This window comes from Hirundo rustica, chromosome 1, assembly GCF_015227805.2.
Source record: "Hirundo rustica isolate bHirRus1 chromosome 1, bHirRus1.pri.v3, whole genome shotgun sequence".
Classification (NCBI taxonomy): Eukaryota; Metazoa; Chordata; class Aves; order Passeriformes; family Hirundinidae; genus Hirundo; species Hirundo rustica.
This window is the reverse complement of record NC_053450.1, coordinates 131535999-131548517: the sequence shown is the minus strand read 5'-3', so window position 1 is coordinate 131548517 and position 12519 is coordinate 131535999. Positions and strand designations below refer to the sequence as shown.

The 12519-nt window shown below is 44.8% G+C and overlaps 1 protein-coding gene across 1 annotated transcript; it reads left to right on the top strand.

The window, feature by feature from the left end:
* The first annotated feature begins 1494 nt into the window (after positions 1-1494).
* Positions 1495-12256, top strand: ASB4 (ankyrin repeat and SOCS box containing 4). The gene is made up of 5 exons (XM_040087242.2): positions 1495-1759; positions 5180-5479; positions 7607-8097; positions 9731-9844; positions 10446-12256. Exons 1-5 carry the CDS (start codon positions 1546-1548, stop codon positions 10632-10634), a joined length of 1308 nt encoding a protein of 435 aa, XP_039943176.1. The 5' UTR covers positions 1495-1545; the 3' UTR covers positions 10635-12256.
* Positions 12257-12519: the final 263 nt, after the last annotated feature.

The following is a 12519-nucleotide window of genomic DNA, read 5'->3' as shown; positions in this document are numbered from 1 at the left end:
ACAAGAAGCCTGTAAGATCTGGAGTTCACATCCTGTTCCTCTCCTCATACCAGAGAAGCATCAAGACTTTTTTAAAGCCTGAAGTCATCCACTACTGAAAGCAACAAATTAAGCAGGAGATGGTTCTGCAGGAGGGAATGTAAAGGTATGAAGAGCCTAATGCTGACTCTGCTCTTAGGCCTCAAAAGACACAGATGAGGTGCCTGGGACATATAGGACCAGAGCAAACCATTTTCCTTCCTCTTGTGTCTATTACAACGTACACTACCTTGGGAAATTTGTTTTTGTGAAGTATTTTTCATTCAGAAGTACATAGGTAGAAGGAACTCACAAATATGAGCTGCTGTCTGGCACCACCTTTGCTGAGCACAGGTTCTAGGAGAGGGCTGCTGAGTCCATGGGCAGGGCTCCTGCAGTGCTGGTGGGGCTGCCTGAGGAACCTGGCCTCTGGAAACCCTTCAAACAGAGAGGCTGCTCTGACTTCCACTGTCACCCGGCTCACGGATCTCCATCAGCCCACTTGGCAGCCAAGCTCACAGGAAGGAGAAATATGAAGATTTCTTTATAATGGTGGTTGTGGTGGTGTCTGCTTTGCTGGGTGATTTAAATCAAGAGAAAATAGTGTCCTTCTAGCTATGGTCTCATCCAGCAGCCCAAGTGGGTGCAGGTGTGAACCACTTCTAAGTGATGCATGGCAGCAGCTCATGCAAGATATGTGTGGGTTTTCATCCTCTGAATGTTGTCAGTACAAGGATGGGTCTGGCAAAGACTGCAGGGAAAAGCAGGGAGGGGGCAGTGTTCGGTGAGTGGTGGGCTTGTGAGAGAGAAGTTCTGAGTTTAGATGAAGGGTGAGCAGGGGAAGAAGAGCCTATGGACCCAGGCTTGCAGCTGAGTTAATTCACACACAAACCCCTTGCAGTGTATGAGATCCCCCACCCCAAAATGTGACTGTACAGCCCTGCAGCCCCCTTGTCCCAGCATTTCTCCTTCCAAGGAGCGCTGCTTGTTGCCCCTGAAGTCAGCACCAGCAAGCAGAATGCTGTCCAGAAGAGCAGGTTACCTCCCATACGAAGAGGGCCTTGGAGATTTTTTAGATTTTTTTTTCCCTGAATTGCATTAGTTAAAAGGCATCTGCAGGCAGAGCATCACATCCCATTGCAGCCAATAAACCATGGCAACTCTGAAAGGAAATGTGGGTGCTTCTGCAGCTGAGAAACAACACCCAGGACTAGTGTCTTTTAATGTAAGCTTATGGGCAGGACCAGAAGGTAATCAGGTGGTTAATGAAGCTTAATGTGTATGAAGCCCATGGAGATAACTCTTATTTTGTTTTTATTGCTAGTGTGTCTGTCCCCGCTTTCATCAGAAGAGTGTGGTGATATCTAAGAGTGGCATTTCGATGCCCGAAATGCTCCTCATATAAATAGAACAAGCAGATCAGCATGACTGAGTGATAAAATTACCTTCTGGTCTTCAGTAACTTCAGCATGCAACAGTGCTGTAGGGACCTCAGCGTGCCCCTCTTCACAGAGCAAACATTTGGAAATGGATGTGGAGGAAACATACAAAGAGGGAGAGAGCACAGAGAGGAAAATTACTCGAGCTACAGCTGCAAAGTTGGTGAAAAAAGCTTTTCTTGAAGCCCTGAAATCCAATGACTTTGAAACACTGGAAGAGCTCTTGAGCCAAAAGAAAATAGATGTGGACACAGTGTTTGAAGTCGAAGATGAAAACCTGATTCTGGCATCCTACAAACAAGGTAAATGTGTCAGCATTCACCAGGCAGGAAACAGAGGGGTCTGAGTGATTTTCAGGGAACCGTGGCTTTTATCTCTTCTGAAGCTGCAGCCTGAGCTGATCCCCGGGCAGCACCATCTCAGGAGGCTCACATGGCCAGGGCCACCGCAGCAGGGGAGATTGTCAGCTGTGGGACGGTGAAGGGCAGAGCCCAGCCTCAGCCTCCGTGCTGCAGCTGCAGGAGACTCCAGAAAGAGGAATCCTTTGCCATTTCCTCGCAGAGAACTCGGGTGCAAAGCCCAGAATAGACACACGCAGGCTAAATGGGGTGTATACATTTCTTGCATGAAGCCATCCACATATACAGACTGTTTAGAAACAGAAAATATCCCCTGCCTTCCATTTTCAGTGACAGCAAAGTGGATTCTCCCTAGCTCAGGGGAACTAAGGAAATCCTGTGGACCTAGGATGTTGCTGGATGGGAGAAGGTTTATTTTTCCAAATGACAGAAAGTGAGGATGTGCTAGTTTATCAAAACAGAAAACCAATCTGGAAATAAAAAAACCAACCAGAACAATCAACACAACATCTGTTTTGGAGTATGAAAAAACCAAACCATTTCCCAGTCAGACGCTGAAAGAGTTTCCAAAACTTTACAACTTAAAGAAATAAACCAAGTTTGCTCTTTGCTAAAATCAACAGACTTCATGACCTACTTGCTAACAGACTCCTTTTGTGTATTTAGAAAGCAGTAATGATCAGTCTCTGCCAGAAGTTAATCATATGTGGAGATAAACACCTCCAGTAGAGGCAGCACAGCAAGTGCACTTTCTCTTCTGTGGCTAAAAGAAGGGACTATCTCACTTCTCCTCTTTTTCTGTTCATCTCTTATTTAATGATTGGTTCCTGCTCTTTTGATTTCTTCAGGGTGAGGATGGTGCAGACATGATGTACTTCCCTTAGGGACAGTGTATGACACTGCACTGAATTTATCTTAAAATACATCTTCTTCCATCCTCACGAGGCTAAAATGCAATTTGGTTGTAGTTTGAGACTACAGGATTAATGAAAAGACTTTTAATCACAGATCATCTAAGTGTAATCATTAACTAGTGTCTTTTGAAGAATTCTCTGTTTTCCAAAAAGTAGAGAGAGAGAAAAATGCACTCCTATGGCCTAAATCGCCATATTGTACTCACTTTGTCTGAAAGGCAAGAAGCACTTCTATCAGTTCTTTTGTAAATTTTACTTTCGTTCTGAATGATAGATAACTGTGATATGAAATGGGGATTTCCTCGAGGATGATGAAGGGAGAAAAATTCACCACCCCACCATTCTGACAGCCTGAGCTTTGCTGTAGTCCCTAGTGACAAAGTGGAAAAGAAATGTCGTGGGTGACAGAGTGACTTTTCTTTCTCTTCCAAAGAGGCTGAGAGCTCTCAAAGATGCTGATCTTGCTTGCACCGTGGCATTTTTATGTTACTAACCAAAGAAACAGGTAAGCTGAATGAGGTCTCCCATGGAGCCCACATCTGCTTCCTGCTCAGTGTCTGTCCGTGTCCCTCTGAGCTCAGCCATGCCAGCAGGTTTGGGCAGAGGACATGGGAGATGCTCCCAGGGGATGTCTGAGCACCGCTCACCTGCAAGCAGCACAGGCAACAGAAACAGATTGTGGACTCAGGCAGGAAAGCTGTGGCTATAAAAAGTGATAACCTGGCTTTTAAGTATCACTTTCCTGCTGTTAATGTATAATTCATGGCTTGTATCTGGCCATAAATGGGAGACCCAGCCCTATATGGGGTAAGCTGGAAGTGCATCGCAGCTCAGAGGTAACAAGGGGGCACACCACAACACACATGTAGTTGGATAGGGAGGGGATTTAAGAAGCTTGCTCTGCTCTATGCAGAGACTCTGGGATATAGGCCACCTTCTCTGAGCCAGGTTTGAGGGTGTACGATGAGGAGGTTGCGCTAACAGCGTTGCCAGTGTAACCTGCACAGTCAGCAGGTTGTGTGTCCTCAGAGGGGGCTGTCACCCTGCTCGGGCACTCCGGGGCCCCAGGGCTGCTGCTCTTGCCATTTACACTGTGGGTTCCTTGAGGACTGGGTTTGGCAGTCCCAAAAATTTTGTCCTAGAGTAGATGACATGGTGTGCAGTTTCTTGCCCCTATCTGAAAATATAGCTGTAATTTATCTAGGAGGGAAGAAAAATTTTAATCCATTTCTCCCGGCCACCAGCACTGTGTTTCCTTCCTGCTTGTACTTAATGAATACTGTAAAAACTATATATATATGACATTAGTGTTGAAAATCTGCATACAACCAGAGACTAAAAAAGGAAGGTTTGAATTAATTTGACCTTACTATACACCTCTTAATATTTTTTCTGTGTTTTTTACACAATAACAGATTTCAACCAGGCATTTGCCCAAGGAGAAATAGACAAATCAAACCCACAGAATTTTATAGTCACATTCTAGCTAAGGTGTAGGTACTGTGTATATATATAAAAAAAAAAATTTTAGACTTCCATTGCCCATCTGCACATTATTATGATATTTTACTTTTCTTAAACAAGTGATTATAGTAATCACTTCTGAGACTGTATCTGTGCAGTCATTAAGCATATAGTCCTAATTTGGGAACAAGCATTTATGTGTTATTTGGCCTTACACCTGTTTGCAAATAAAATAAAATGTAAAAAAAAAAACCCAAAAAAACACCACAACCACATTGTGACATTTTCTGAGAAAAATCCAAACATTTTGCGGCCAAATTTCATGCTAAAGTGTCACTGCTTCTATTTGGCTCTTCAGCCTAATTTACATGAGCACCCAATCTCCTCACTCGGTGCTCCTCAGGGCAGTAGTTGGCAGGAGGACCCTGACACAGCTGCAGCCATACTGCCAGGGGTCAGCTATATGTAATGCAACCCTGAATGAATCCAGCCCCTGACATGCAAGATCTTGCCATCTCCCACACAGAAACAGTAGGATGAGCTGTCTGTTGAGTCACTGTCCTAAATAAATGCTGTTGTCTTTTTCCAGTGCCACCTTTGTTCAGCTATCGGCAGGCTGGAGATCCCACTTCTCCCATATTTTTTAGCTGGTGGCATTTCAAATTCTCTAAGCATATTTTTGTTTTGTTTTGTTTTGTTTAATCTATATCAGTCAAAAAAAAAAAAAAATAGTCTAAAGCTTCTTTCAGGGTACGTCTATGTGGGAATTCTCTCTCCAAAAGGCAGGCTATACAGTGCACATAGTAACAGTGCTTAATGAAAATGAAGTTACGCTTGAGAGAACTTTGTGTGCACTATGCTGGTGAAATTACAGTAAATTACATTAAAACTCCAACCCTTTCTTCCCCTTCAATTATTCTCAGTGGGTGGACAGTCCAAAGAAAATTCTTTGCCAAGGCTGATAACACATTCTCACTTTGTGCAGGGTACTGGCTTCCCAGCTACAAATTAAAAATATCCTGGGCAACTGGACTTCATCTAGCTGTCATGTATGGACATCTGGAGAGTCTTTCAGTCCTCCTCAATCACAAAGCTACAATCAACTGCCGGCCCAATGGAAAAGCTGCTATCCACATAGCCTGTGAAATGGCAAATGTTGAGTGTCTCAAGATCCTTTGCAACCATGGAGCTAAGCTGAACTGCTTTTCAATGAGTGGGCAGGCGCCCTTGCACTTCTGTACCACACGAAACTCCATGCCTTGTGCCCAGCAGCTGCTTTGGAGAGGTAAGGTAAAGCTCTGAAGCATCTCTCACAGCATGGACAAAGATGGTGGCCATGGTCTGGCCTTTCTCTTAGGAGGAAATTTCTCAAAGTAGATGTGTATTTATCCCTTCCATCCACAGGTGACTCATGTCTTCATCTCAGATTCCTTGTGCTCATCTCTTTGATCTCTTTCTCCCATTCTGTTTCCTCACCACATCTATCTTTCCCTGGCCACTGGTCCTTACTCCAAGATTGTTTCCCATTTCAGTGCCTCCAGTCCATCGCCCAATCGGTCCATCAGCAGCAGAGCTCCTCTGAATCAGGGAGTTTCTATTTCTCTTGGGGTTTTTTTTCTGTCTTTTTTCATCTAGGTTTACTATTGAGCAATTTTCACATGAAAGGGCACCCCTCATCTTCTTTCTTGCTCAAATTTCCTGAACCTGAGTAAAATTTCTACAACCGCTTGTTTTTTGAGATCTGGCCTTGAAAAATTGGATGCAGGTTTTGGTACTGTCTTTCATTTGTCATGGATGCAGCCAAACTCATGCCTGGAGATAAAAAAGGGTATTATATAAGATATTTATTTATTTATTTATTTATTTATTTATTTTCCCCCTCCAAAGTAAGGTACATTATGTTGCTGGTCATCTGCAACAAATGAGGTTATTAATAGATGTAATTCTTCCATAAATATATTTATCACACACTGTTTCCTGAACAGAAGGGTACTGATGCAGGACACAGTAAGAGAAACACAGTTCAGGTCTTTAGATACAGAGAGATTCCCCTATTTATCACACAGTGCCATGGCAATACAAATGATTTTGGGTTGGGTGTGTTACATATGTCATTACTGAAAGCTTTTCCTGAGATGCAGAGCCCAAGTGCAAAGTCCACGCTTTTTGGGCAAGGCAGTCCGCAGTCATAAATGAATAACAACATTGTTTTTCTTCTGCTGGAAAGATACATATTATTTTGTTTGGTAGAAAGGAAAATAAATGCTGCCAGTTGTATCCTGCCCAAAGAAAACAGTCCGGACGGCAGGAGTTGAATTTGCTGGCATAGAAAAGCTTAAAAGTCAAATGTACTCTTAGGAAACACAATATAGGATGAATGCAAGTGAAAGGATGTATTCTGCAGGCTTTCTTCACCCACCCATCAACAACAGTGTAACAGTACTTTAAAAGCCACCCTTCCTCCCAAAGCACTCTTTAAACTCCATGTGAGCTGAATGCTGAGCCTCCAGACAGAACGGGAAAGGTCTGGCGCAAACCTGTCAGGTGCGCACATCCACAGAGCAGCACCCCCGGGAGCTGATCAGTTAGTGTCCCTGCCCCAAAGGTCCGAGGTGCATCTTTCACCCGCCGTCTCCACTCGGGGGTGTCCCTTGGGATCCGTCCAGGCCATTGCAGTTTATCCCCCTCTGCCTGGGCCGGCAGCGCAAGCAGCGCTGATCCCACGTTTGGTTACCGCCTCCGAGCTCGGATTGCCGGCGCCGTGCCGGGGACGTGGAACGCGACTGTCGCTCGGCGCGGCATTAGCGCCGGGGCTCCCGCCCGCTCCGGCCCCGCTCCCGCCCGCTCCCGGGCCGGCCCCGGCTCGCCGCTCGGCAGATGGTGCTGTTGCTCCAGCTGCGGCCGGACCCGCTCTGCAGCGCTCGGGAAACGGGATCCGGAGCGCCCGGGGACCCTGGCAATGGGCGCTTTAATACCATCCGCGGAGCTGTTACAAAATGTCCTTTCATCCCGGCTCGCGTTAACGAGGTGCTGCAGGGGGTGTTTTCAGGGTGCAGGGCAGAGCTGAGCTCTTCTCCGGGGCGGGAGTAACGCTCTCCCCTCTCCATCAGTTCTCAATTTATGGGAAAAAGCTTTTTACGCAGAAATCTGGGCTTGAATGCTGCTCTGAAATAGAATAGATAAGGTCTTCCAGCTTGGGGCCAGCATATCACATCTGGAGCTGGATCCAAGAATATTAAATTTCTTCCCTGGAGACTTAACTAATGCGGGATCCGTGCTGTTTGCATTTACACGCGTCTTTCGTGCCAGTTGCCCACCCTGACCTTTTCCTTGGGAAGAAGAGCCCATACTGAGAGATGGCCAAACAGATGTTTCATCGCCTTCATTTCCCCCCATCATCTTTCTTTGGCAGGAGCAAATGTGAACATAAGAACGAACAACAAAGACGAGGAGACTCCTCTGCACGTCGTTGCACGCTTGGGTGTCCCAGAGCTCGTGGCCTTTTACGTGGAACAGGGAGCACAGGTAGATGCTCTCAATGCCTACATGGAGACTCCCCTGGCCTGTGCAGTCTACTGGGCCCTTCACTACAAGGACCAGATATACAGCCAGGATCACCACCTCATCTGTCGCATGCTCCTGGACTATAAAGCTGAAGTGAATGCTCGCGATGAGGATTTCAAATCACCACTCCACAAAGCTGCCTGGAACTGTGACCACATCCTGCTGCATATGCTGCTGGAGGCAGGAGCAGAAGCAAACATCATGGATGTCAATGGCTGTGCACCCCTGCAGTATATCATAAAAGTGACATCTGTGCGGCCAGCTGCTCAGCCAGACATCTGCTACCAGCTGCTACTGAATCATGGAGCGGCTAGGATATACCCTCTGCAATTCCACAAGGTTAAGGATGTCTTTGTACAGTAGGGGCGTGGAGAGAGGTGGTGTCTTGAACAGGAATGGGATGAGAGATCCAAACTTCAGGATTTAGTGCTCTCTGGATTTGCTGGAGTCCTGTCAGTGTGGGCCCAGAATGCCCAAAGCATTGTGAGATGACCTTCTGTAAGAGTGGCATATTTAACTGAAGTGAAATTGTAGTTGCCTGTACCAGAAACCAGACACAGATCTAATTTTTGCTCTTAATCAACCTGAAATGCCAAACTAAATGATGGATGAAGCCTAATTTTTCAGAGCAGATTCACCTTCTCCTTTCAGAGAACCCACATGCCTTTGTCAAATCTGGCTTCATATAGTTTAACTGAGCTATATGAAATGCATATTTCATGGTCTCCACCAAAGATTAGAGATGAAAACACTTGATTCAGTTTGTCACATCTGACATTTAAAAATCCATTCAAATCTATTCAAAATGAAATGCATCTCAATAAAGCTTTGGAATACTCCCAGGAAATGGGAGAATTCAGGAGAAGTGCTTGGCCTGACCTGGGCTCATAACTTATGACCAAAAAAAAAAGAAATATTATTGCAGTATCCCTCCTGAAAAGTTTTTAAATGCCTGCAAAGCCCAAGACACTGACAGAAGTACCTGAGAGTTTTGTTGTATCAGACAACTAAATAAGTTTGCTGAAGTGAGGATTTATTCTCTCTCATCTAGTACCCTAAGCAACAGTTTGCAGTTCCCCAACAGTATATGTAAATTTTAACAAGCCAAGCAGTCAAGAAGCCTTTGAACAAAATGCCAAAATTTTAATTGTGCCCTCCTGAGCCCAGGATGAGCAGGCTCTGACTGTAACAGAACAATGCTTAGTCTCCTAGAGGGTATTTGAGAGCAAGGTCTGAATTCTCCTCTTCCTGCACCCTACTGCATAAAGTGGGTCTCTCTTCCAAATTATCATTTGCCCGTCTGTGAAAATGTAGGATATTTATCCCAGAGGGATGTTCTGCAGTTTTTAGGGGTTTTTTTTTGTGAAACCTGGAGACTTCATGGGACAAAATTGGGTGAATGCAGTGTTATCCCCTGCATGAGTGACAGTAGACTGGGGTTTTTCCTGTTGAGCTAAAACTACTGGGCAGAACAGTTATGTCAGGGGCCTTGTGTGGCTTGAAAGCCTTACTTCTGAACTGTCTCTTCTTCTGATAATATTTTTAATTTTTCTTTAAGAATGCATTTTTGATTCATTTGGTGGGATTTTTTTCTCTTCCTGAGCTGCATGTGCTGAAGCAAGAATTTTTGTGCATGGCTTTGCCTGGTGTGCATGGCTTTGCCTGGTGTGCATGGCTTTGCCTCAACCCAGCCATGAACAAGATTTGGGTGATAAAGCCCACCCCATCTAGACTGCTGTGGAGATCTAAACCAGCATTTCTGTGTGGTCTTAAACTGGGGATGAGCCTGGGGTTTCTTGCTGTGCTTGCACAGAGTGGTGTGGAGGGGCCTCGTGTCTTTTGCATCTCCAGCCTTTTCCTCTCATAATTGTTTGGCTGTGTCTGTCTCAATTTGCTGTTGTGCAGTGCCAAGTCCCCAGGCTAGCCCCAGCTTCCTGATGCTACTCATAGTCTCCATCCATCCTGCCCACAGGTGCTACAAGCCTGTCATTCCTACCCCAGAGCTGTGGAGGTAGTCGTCAACTCCTATGAGCATATCAAATCGACATCTAAGTGGAAAGCAGCCATACCTGAGGATGTCTTGGAGGTAAGCTCCTGAGTAGAATCCAGGCTTAATATTTGCATAACCCACACCAAACCTTAAGAAAGGAAAAACACTTTTGAAAGAGAAGAACATCACAGAAGATGGAGACTTCCCCACTTAATATCTCTCATTAGACAGAAGCATATCACTCACTGAAAAAAGACATATTTTTGATATTGTGACGTTATCCCTTGGAGCACCCCCTGTCAGCAGTACAGCAGGAGCTCAGCTGTCCCTGTACTCAGCCGGTGAAAATATTCTGGCTGTGATTGGTGTTTCTGCAGATTTCTCAATATGTATATTTATATTTTCTATTAAGTCAGCAAATATTTTTAAAGTGCCATATTACACGGGCGTGACTATGTACCTCTAGGTTCTGTTGCATGGCTCAGATTTCTGTGACCAGGATGACTTAGCTGCAAATGCAAGGGAGAATTTAAATGAAAAGTAAGATATTAAAGAGGAAAAGATGTGGCCAAAAGGCAAAACTGCAGGACAAGCTACAAGCTTTGACATAATTATCCCTTTAATTCAAAAATCCTTACTCCAAATATTCTGGTTGCCCTCAAACTCACCTGTGGTTTGGTGTTTTTTTTTTTTACAGCGGCACCAGGATTTCTATGACTCTTTGTTCACTGTGTGCAGCAATTCACCACGGTCACTGATGCACTTATGCAGATGTGCTATTCGGGCAATACTGTCAGAAAGGTGCCATCGAGAAGTCCCCTTGCTCTCCATCCCTCTGTCCATGAAGAAGTACTTGCTGCTGGAACCAGAAGGAATCATCTACTGAGCCACCACAGAGCAGGCACTGCCTTCTCCCTTCCCGGATCCGTGTGCCTCTGCGGGGTGCCAGAGATTCAGGCACAATCCTGACACAGTCCTGTGCCTGTGTCCATTTGCTGGCCAGCCTGAAAGCTGGGCTGGCATTTACTGGCTCTCCTTGGAGCTGCTCTTTCTCCCTACACTGAGAAATTACAGCTGTAGGCTGCAGTTCGCACTGGGGAGGCAGAGCTGGAAAAGCCCTCGCTCCAAACACACCCAGGACATGCTGCTTTGTTCAGCCTAGCTTAAATAATGCTGCTGTTTACTTCAGCACTTATACCACTGCCTGCTAGATTAGCATTAGATTAAATCTGAGCAATCTTTGATATTCACTATGATTTTCTTCAGCTGTCATTTTGTGAATAAAAAAAAAGGATAATGTCAAAAAGTAAGTCACAGAAATGCTTTCCCAGAATGAAATAGGCAAACTGCTTTGGATTGTGACCACAGACAGGCCTTCAGTAGTTTCTGTGTTTTCCTGTGCACTGACTCTCAATTCAATGTTAGTTCACTGTTCACTACCTGTCTGTATCTTATAAAGCTTTGTCATAATCATCCTTTTTAAATGTAAGATTTTTTCCCTTTATCAACCACAGTATGTAAACAAGATAGAAACATGCAGCCCTGAAATTTTTGTGTGTTGATACTCAAGCCTGGGTAGCTTTTAGCACATACTGTCTCTGTTTGCACTCTCACAGTGACCAATGATATATCAGTATCCTGGTGTCAAGAACAGCAGGTAAAAAGCCTCAGAAACCCTCCCAGCTATGCTTGTACCTGTCCCTAATATCTCTCATAATGATGTTGGACATGATCTGGGAAACATATGACCCTTCTCTGCATTGACTATAAGATGAACCTGGCCTGCTATCATGGACTTTACACCTCAATTTTGGCAGTTAGTTGCAAGTGAGAGGAATCACACTTTAACCAAAAAGTGTTTCCAAGATAAAGATGTGTTGGCTCTGCTGTTACAGACCTGCCAGGCCCCCTGATTTGCAATTTCTGTGCTTTTGGACCTGTTAGCACTTTCCTTTACTTCTAACCAAGCTACTTTCTCCAGTCCAGGAGGATGAAACGCAGAGCAGTGGCAGCTCACACAGCAAGTATCCCAGAGCAAGCACAAGCGTGTTCCCTTCTTTAGTTTGATGCAACCCATCTGGGCTGTTCCACTTTTATTACATCCTGACAATTGTGGGCTCTGTGAAAAGAGAGGTAAGCCAGGCCCACCACTGGGAGCCAGTAACTCCTGACTTCTCATTGCATCTCTGACTGTGAAGCTGTCAGTCCCTGTCGTTATTGTTATCTCCTTGCAAGACAGCCCACAGCACACTAGGCTCTTCCCAGACAAACCAGAGCAGCCAAGCTGTTCAAGTGTCTCTGTGTCTCACAAAGTGGCAACAACAGCATTTGAAGAAATGTGCAGATTGTTTAGCGTTACAAATCACTTTCCTTTCCTTTCCTTTCCTTTCCTTTCCTTTCCTTTCCTTTCCTTTCCTTTCCTTTCCTTTCCTTTCCTTTCCTTTCCTTTCCTTTCCTTTCCTTTCCTTTCCTTTCCTTTCCTTTCCTTTCCTTTCCTTTCCTTTCCTTTCCTTTTCCTTTCCTTTCCTTTCCTTTCCTTTCCTTTCCTTTCCTTTCCTTTCCTTTCCTTTCCTTTCCTTCCCTTTCCTTTCCTTTCCTTTCCTTTCCTTTCCTTTCCTTCCCTTTCCTTTCCTTCCCTTTCCTTTCCTTTCCTTTCCTTTCCTTTCCTTTCCTTTCCTTTCCTTTCCTTTCCTTTCAGTTTTCACTAATTAAAGCTTGTATGCTGTGTACAAGAATCCATTTCATGGGTCTGTTTATATTTAACCAGACAG